This window comes from Oncorhynchus mykiss, chromosome 24 (assembly GCF_057628025.1).
Source record: "Oncorhynchus mykiss isolate SJ-2025 chromosome 24, ASM5762802v1, whole genome shotgun sequence".
Classification (NCBI taxonomy): domain Eukaryota; kingdom Metazoa; phylum Chordata; class Actinopteri; order Salmoniformes; family Salmonidae; genus Oncorhynchus; species Oncorhynchus mykiss.
In genome coordinates, this window is record NC_143045.1 from 10,352,975 (window position 1) to 10,361,716 (window position 8,742).

The following is an 8,742-nucleotide window of genomic DNA, read 5'->3' on the forward strand; positions in this document are numbered from 1 at the left end:
ATCCCACTATCGCTGGCGTGTTTTGGACGTCTAACCCTTTGTTTAAACTGTGTGTCTGTGTTTTAACGGGGGCAGAGCCAGAGCGGTGTTTGAGACCAGGGCCGATCACAAAAATGGTTATTCTCACAAAAACATGTGTAAAGTCAGAACGGTTTGAGCTACAAGGTATTATGACCATCTGTAAAAAGCTGACATGAGTCGTTAGAAGCTATGCGCTTCTTCTACATAGAAGATCATAGGAAATCCCAGGACTGTGTCTATAATACTGTAATAAGCTCACATGGTTGCTGTCAAACTCAACTCCACACAGTTGTCACTGACTAATTGGATATTCATTTTCCACTGAGCAAACAATTGCTGTACTTACAGGATTCTTATAAAACAAATCAGGTTTTTGCTTAGCGGACCTTATTTGTATATTGACATTTGTCAATAAAACTCATGAATGCCACTGTTTATGTCATAGTTTTTTTCTACTTGTAGCCCTGGTTGTCCTGAAAATACACGGGTTAAACACTTCAATGTGAGGCTAAATATGAGTGCAGAGCAAGCAGATGAATGAAAGTAGTGAATTTCTGCTTTTTCACTGTGGGAGGCCTAGGACAAATGGAGCTAATAAGATATGGGTCTGTTAGCGGTCATAGCAGTTGGCAGGGATTGGTACATACAGTATAGCGCTGTTAACTTGAAAAACTCATCCATAACACTGGAGACGCAATGAACTTCAACCTCATTTCCTTCCTTTTATTTGGCATTTTTCAAACGACCTCTCAAGCAATCTCTCAATCTCTCAGTTTCTACATTTGGATAGAATGTCCTTGTACTAAGAAGGCGTAGTTTGGTCACTTCAGTGCCTTCTCTATGATTCAGATATCAGTCTCATGTAAACATGAGAATTGCGTTTGACGATGAGTGATTGACAGCTGTATATGTATGTTGCCCCTTTCACCTTAAGACTCACATTTCACATATGGTATTTGCAGTGTAGATTTGGGTTGTAATATTGGGCTGGTCATAGTGTTGTGTGATACTAGTGAGACTGTTCCTACTACACTGGGATAAAGTTGATTTGAGGCATTAAGACTTCATCTATGGGGCCTGTCGTAGCTGCAGTGAGAGGGCGAAGGGGGATTGAGAGGGCAGTGCAGGGTGTGGTGGAGAAGGGAGGGGAAAGGACAAGGGTCAGTGGTTTGGTTGTTATTATTGGATCTGTCGGGTGGCCCCGTACGACATGCCAGTCTGGCTCGCCCCTTTGTTGGAGCCCATCTGCAGGCCAATCACACCCTTCCCCGCCTTCAACTGGTCGTCTGTGAACTCCCTCCGGTTCTCCTGGGCTTTCCTGCAAGGGTACATGAACAATGAACTCAAACACACACAGGCTCTAAACAGCTCCAGCACTGACTGAATACACCAGCAACACCATCACTTTTCACATTTTCTAAACTCACTTGAAGAACCAGTTGGGGTCGCCGCGGTAATTGCCGTCATCCTTGGTGACAGCCACGCTGCCGAGGGACATCAGTGTCCTCTGGACTGCAGCCAAATCCTTCCCTGTCACCACAAAATCACAGCAGGGTCTTTAAGACCGCACACCGTAGCTACAGTACACCACACCGTTGTATGTTCCCCACACCACATCCGCTGTTATCTGTGGCATATGTAATGCCCTGTGTTGTGACTGTTTGATGAGATGGACATGCTTTGCGAACCTTCCCAGAGGTCCACGGTCTGGAACATGTCGGTCTTGATGACACCGAAGCTCTCGGCAGCAGTTAGGAACTGTGAGATCTGCTCCATCTGTTTGAAGGCCATGCTTGAGCTGGCTATCTTCTTGATGGGCTTGTTGTCCTTATGCAGGCTGTTAATGAGCTCACTCAGGACCTGGGGAATAGGAACATAAAGACAAGAGTAAGAGTATGTTGGCAGAAAATAACCATCTGTACCGTCATATACTCATGTGGGGTCCCCCAAGGTTCGATACTTGGCACATTGTTGTTTTTAAATGTACAGGTTTATGATCATAATCTGATTTCCAAAGGGTTTGTTTCTCTGTTATTTTTGCTGATGACACAAATCTTTAGACTGAATAAAGGTGGTTCAAATAAATGGCTAATATGAATTCTGAATGCCATTAAGTTGAAATGTATGATTCATTCTGAGGGGCATAGGGTTGGTACTCACACATCCGTCCTTAAGCCAGTCCTGGAAGCCCAGTTTGCCAGATTCGGGCTTCCCAACTCCAGATCCACACTGGGCCACAATCCACTGCACCAAAAGCTCCTCCACCTCAGCGTCGTACTTCTTGTCAATCTTGTCCTGCACCACACGGCTCATGCCATAAGATGGACCTTTGTTGGCCATGCCTACCTGGGGACCCTTTCCCACCGAGAGGGATAGCGGGAGAGACAGAGTGGAGTAGAACAGATGTTAAATAGAGGAAATATTGATATTTCTGTGAGTGAAGGGAGTTGCTCTGTGATAGGGTTCCCTAAACTAGTGGATTTTATTTGGCCCCCCAAGGTATAGATTTTTTTTATTAGTTTATTGTTGGACATAAAATACTAAAAACACCAGCCAAGTGATTTGAATTTTGAAAATTTCTTTCAAAGCATTCCCACGCAAAATAGAGAGATATACAGTATGTAATTGTAAACAAATGTAAGCGAGGTTTGAAATGGTCCCCTGACCATCCGCTGAAGGAAAAACCATCCTGCGGCTGAATATAGTTGAGGCTCCCTGTTCTATGATGTCTGAGATCATCTTGATCTGGTATTAGACGTGAAAGTATTCCCTGGTTCAGATGACATTGTCACATTGACTATGTCTAATGTATGAGTTTCCATATCAGTTGTGCCTGAGGTGAGTATGTACACTCATTTCCATGTCACTTGTGCTATGATCTGCTACCATGACTAATACGAAGGGACACCTTTATCCATTGGCCTTTGGCTGAAACAGATATTACCTTAGTTGCAAGTCAAGCCATTTCCAACAGCTCTGTGGATATGTAGACAGATTTGCATGCGGACACATGAAGACATTGGACAAATGGCAGATTCACTCACAAACAAATATGCCTGCGAACACTTACACTTACACACACACACATATAGATGTCATGCATTTATAAAGGCGTGTAATTGAGCAGCTCCCTCCCAAAGACGATTGTCTCCGAATGCACACCAGTTCAGCCCCTCTGCATTAATTACAGAACTAAATATCAGGAGCCAAATTGCTGTACAATGGGAGCCCTAGAATCAGCAGAATCTCTCTCTCTTTTTGTATCTCTGCCTCTCTCTCTTAAACACACTAGGCGTCACCAACACCATTGCTTGCAAAACTGTTGCTTTTGGGCCAAGCTGCCAAGTGCAAAGCCCATATCAGTGCACTCTTGTCACCTTGTTGGCCATCTTGATGTCAGGATACCACGTTGTGCCTGGGGGTTAAAGGTTAAATGTTACCACCTGTAATTCACCTTCATCCTGATTGGACGTCATGCGGGGTCCTTCCCCAGATTGCTGTTGGATGGGGTAGCCAATGGCAACAGTAATGTAAGATCTGTACACTTCATCTATGTCTCATAAGGAGACAAAATAGTTCCATAAGGGTTCTTCGGCTGTCCCCATAGGATAACCCTTTTTGGTTCCAGGAAGAACCTTTTGGGGTTCCATGTAGAACTCTCTGTGGAAAGCGTAGAACCCAAAGGGGTTCTACTTGTAACCACAAGGTTTTTAACCTGCAACCAGAAAGGTTTTTTCAAAGGGTTCTCCTATTGTTACAGCCGAAGAACCCCTTTAGATTCCAGATAGCACCTTTTTTTCTAAGTGTGTATTTTCACAGTTGGAGATGATGCCGAAACAGATCTCTCTTTCTGCACCCAACTACTCACACTCCACCACAAGGTCAGCGTGGACCCTTCCATGCCTAGAATTTGAACGATAAGCTCAAAAAACACACGTTATGCGCCTCCACTTCCTCATTCCCATACTGACTCATCAGTTTAAGTCAGACAACACTTAAGAGAAAATTTATCGATCAGCTGCCATTAACCTAGTTGTCTGAGCCAGCAGTCATGCGTTGAACATTGGCATTAGGAGCATGTATCTGTGTCACCGCGTTGTTTTTGATTGGGAGCCATCAACACACAGTCCTTGACTGTGGCACTGGGCCCAGTCACATTACTGCTGCTCCATCATCTAAAGAAGTAGACCAAGGCACAGTCCTTCAGACACTATCTGCCAACAATCCAGTCACACGATTATGAAGCCTTCAAAATACAGAAACTCGACAGGAGTTTTTTTTTTTTTTGAGTTTCAAGCTGCTCAGTTGTTTCATGGAACCTTAACCATGAACTCATAACCACAAAGACAAGACAAGTGCCTAATATTCCCCACATCCTCCTCCTCAGAGTCAGACCACGATAAGCTCCCAACCTCACCGTAACACACTCAGTCAAACCCTCGCACAGTGCATCATTACAGAAATGTTACAGAGGAATGTGAGGAAGGTCAGGCTGCTAGCTATGTCATTACTTCTCCCTCCAGTTGTCCTGACCTATGCTTCATAAACAAGCATCTTGACCATCAGAGATAAGACTGCTGTTCCTCCAATGTGGAAAGGCCCTTTCCTCTGTGTGCCACTGCCAGTACAGGTCACTGCCCTCCACAGAGGGGATATGGATGGTCTGAGATGTCAGTTCACATGGGACGGGACCCTGGTTCCATTATGGTATGTATATGTGCTCAGGAACCTACTGTACTGTTGGGTTTGGCATCAGGCCCTGCCTTATATCTCCAGAACAGTATGTCAGGCTGGCCTGTGGGTTGGCCTCAGTCTGGGTTGTCTCTCTCTCTCTGTGTGTGTGTGTGTGTGTGTGTGTGTGTGTGTGTGTGTGTGTGTGTGTGTGTGTGTGTGTGTGTGTGTGTGTGTGTGTGTGTGTATGTGTGTGTGTGTATGTGTGTGTGTGTGTGTGTGTGTGTGTGTGTGTGTGTGTGTGTGTGTGTGTGTATGTGTGTGTGTGTGTGTGTGTGTGTGTGTGTTAATTACGTAGCTATGTTTCTATTTTGACCTGATTATAGTGAGTTCTACATTTGGTAGGACATGTAGAATATGTGTTTGGAGTATTGTCATTCAGCCTCTGAACTACATGTTGCTTCTCAACTACTGGTACTACAGTATGAAACAGTGTCCCCTTATCCTAATGAAAACATGACATCACCTTCCGTCGCTCCTTTCATGTCTGTTTTACATCTGTGTTTCTGCCTCGCCATGGTAACACAGCTGGCTGTCTCGCCATGAAGCACAGTTTGAAAGCTGTGGTCTGTGAACTGTGGCTAAAGCCATGACGTAATGCCAGCGGCGCCTCAGTGCCACTGAAATGGAGCTCAAGATAATCTTATCTCCTACTGCTGCTGGTCAGCTAGCCTCTGGGACTTTACTCCTGCTACTGCTAGGCCTACTGTACTGTAGATAACTCCACAGCTACTGAAGCTGCTGCTGTAGATTCCCATTGTTATCGCTCTGTCTCTCACAAAAACACTTGTGTTCACTCCCAGCAAACATTAGGCTGAGAAACCGTATTGATTAATCGCATATAATCAATGACAGCTGCTGTGTTTCTGTGTTACTTGTTTGCATCTTTTGTCTGTGTGTGTACGTGTCTTTAGTCTTTGGAAAGTGTGTTTGCCGTGAACTTTTGTTGGCTATTGAATTCCTAGCCAAAGCCCATGTACGGCAGTCAGTCATTTGCAAGTGAAAACTTAGCTATGCAATTGTGTCTGTTATACAAGAGGAGCTGTCTATCCCAGATCTCTCCCTAGGGCCAAACTGGTCAAACTGTTTCTCTGTTACCTTTACATCTTTGTGACTGATTCGGATGGTTATTCTACAGTAGAAACACCCCATCTCATATCAGAACTAAATATCCCATCCCTCTCAGAACTACATATCCCATCCCTCTCAAAAGGTATGCTCTAGCACCCGGTACCCCATTGACCAAGACATCAACCCACATAGATTATTAGTTTTACTATGTGTGTCTATTCACACACATAGTCACACACAGTCACACACAGTCACACACAGGATGGAGTATGAGACACACAGGCATACAGTATGGAGGATTAGAGAAACAATGAAAACATGGTTAGAGAACACAGTGCTCTGACAATGTTACTTTTTTTCTCAAAATCTATGACATAGCTGACAGACAGCCATTTGCGTCTTCTGGCTCTGTACACTCAGGATACGGCTTCCATCATAGGGCTGACAGACAACCGTCTCAGCAAGGTGTTCTTCTGACTGGAACCCAAAAGCAGCGGCAGTAAAGAGATATACTCACTGTGTTAAAGTATGTAGCGAAGAGTCTTTCCTCTGTACAAGCGCTGGGTCAGGAGGTGTGTGTGTGTCCGTGTGTGTGTGACTGACTGTTTGTATACTTCTAGCTCCAGCAAAGTCCTCCCTCTGAAAAGTGCTGGCTTAAAAGGACCAGACAAGCTGAAATGACTTCACTTCTCTTAAGCCTCGTATACACCTTGTGCTAACATGTGAGTTTCATGATCTCATCAATATGACCCAACCACTATCTGATCAAGGTTTGTTGCGTCTACACATTGTTTTAAAATGTGTCTCCTATCCGTCCACTGTGTCCTCATTGTGACCAAATTAACTGGTGCCTCCCTGTATGCAAATTATTTGATAGATATTCTTTCAAAATTATTTGTATGTATTTACGGAAGCCATATTTACAGAAGCCATAAGTCACTGGTGCTACCTGTCAATGATTTTAAAGGACATTATAAGGATTATTTAAATGGTTTGACCATCCAGATCTGTTAACACATGATTTATATCCATACACAATGCGTGTCTGACTACCTCCAGAGGTGGTCAGGAAGATCTGATCACTATCAGATCACAATGTGCCTTTTATTCTACACGTATCTAAAAATCGGGCACAATCAGAATATGGACAAGATCAGAACTCATGGCGCATGTTAGCACCATTTATAAACAGGACTTTAGCTAAGAAGGAGAGAGGAAGAGAGAGAGTAAAAAGGAAACCACCGCCTTAAAAGGGCATGGGCTTTCTGTCTACTCTCCTTCCATCCCTCCCTCCTTTCGTCTATAACTTTCCCTCTCTCCTCCCCTCTTTCTTGTTTTTTCTCTTTTTTGTTGTCCGTTAAAAAAGTGCATCCTTATTTGGGAAAGCCTGTTCAGTGTGAGAGGAGCTCTGCCAGGAGGCTCTGGATTGGTCAGCAGGAATACTCCAAATACTTCACCACACCACTCCATCAGCAGAGTGGAGTGGGAGAGGGAGAGAGAGAGAGAGAGAGAGAGAGAGAGAGAGAGAGAGAGAGAGAGAGAGAGAGGGAGAGGGAGAGGGAGAGAGAGAGAGAGAGGGAGAGAGGCTCTGCCTGGGAAGAGAGAAAAAGAGAAAGATGGAGAGATTGAGAAAAAGAGAGGCTTGAGCTAGAGGAGGAGGTGATGAATAGAGGTGGAGTCGTTAAGGGCCCATCAGGATATCAGGCCCGTGGATAGTGGCACAGACTGTTACAACAGACTTTGTCCATTTGGCCCTAATACATCATGTTAGCACCACATCTGTTCTTTCCCCCCTTCATATTTCAGAAAGTCTGTTATTGACTTCAGAAATTTGCTGAGGGAGCGAGAGAGAAGAGAGAGGGGGAATGTGTGACCACAGAGATGGGAGGGCCGTGCGAGAGGAGGAGCGGGAGGAGTAGTAAAGGGAGGAGGAGGAGGAGAGGGAATCTGAGGTTGAGAGAGATAAATGAGTGAAGACAAGAGTCATCTCACCATCAGAGCACAGCAGACCTTTTATGTCCAGGATGCTCCTCAACTGGCCTGCTGGGTTGTGTTTGGGCAAACGTGCGTGTGTATGTATGGTGAGAGAGAAATGGGGGTAGGGAAGAGAGGATGTGTGGACGTCGTAGTTAGTAACACATTCCCTTCCTATTACCATCACTCCTTCTCTTGCCAGACCCCCAGTAGTGTAAACTCACTTTGCCTCACACCCTCACATCCTACATTAAGTCAGTTGTTGGGGTTTCTGTCTCACTGTGTCTCCTCCCATCTCACCAAGGTATCACTAGCCCGTTTAAACCTGGTGCTAACATGCGCCCTTTGTTCTGATTTTGTCCACATTCTGAATGTGCCCACATTTTTGGAGTGGTGTAGAAGATTAAGCGACACATTGTGATCTGATTGTGATCGGATCTTCCTGACTACTTCGGGAGGTAGTCAGACACCCATTGTGTCTGGAATCTGGAAATCAATCAACCATAAACGTACCTGGATGGCCAAACCATTTAAACGATTGACTTATGGCATCAGTAATTCCCTTAAAAATAAATAAGTCCATATTATTTTGAAAGAATATCTATCAAATGATTTGAATACACGGAAGCATCAGCTAATCTGGTTACAATATGGACACAGTAGACGGATAAGAGACACATTTTAAAATGCAATGTGTAGACGTGACAAACCCTGCTCAGATAGTGATTGAATCATATTTATCAGATCGAGAAACTCACATGTTAGCGCAAGGTGTAAACAAGGCTTTTGTCTCAATGTGTCACCAAGGTATCACTGATGTCATTGGGCTGCCCTGACCCTCTCAGGCATGCTGATGTCACAGACAGGGGATTCCATGTTGAGGACATGTGGAAGTAGGGCTTAATTGGTCGTAGCACTTCCTTATACAGTTATTACCATAGAATA

General features: G+C 44.5%; 1 protein-coding gene across 1 annotated transcript; it reads right to left on the bottom strand.

Moving 5' to 3' along the window:
* Positions 1 to 718: 718 nt before the first annotated feature.
* LOC110503678 (transgelin) lies at positions 719 to 6,978 on the bottom strand. The gene is made up of 6 exons (XM_021582131.3): positions 6,341 to 6,978; positions 3,399 to 3,436; positions 2,182 to 2,376; positions 1,710 to 1,881; positions 1,449 to 1,551; positions 719 to 1,339 (listed from the first exon to the last, which is right to left on the bottom strand). The coding sequence occupies exons 2-6, from the start codon at positions 3,408 to 3,410 to the stop codon at positions 1,201 to 1,203; spliced, it is 621 nt and encodes a 206-aa protein (XP_021437806.1). The 5' UTR covers positions 3,411 to 3,436; positions 6,341 to 6,978; the 3' UTR covers positions 719 to 1,200.
* Positions 6,979 to 8,742: the final 1,764 nt, after the last annotated feature.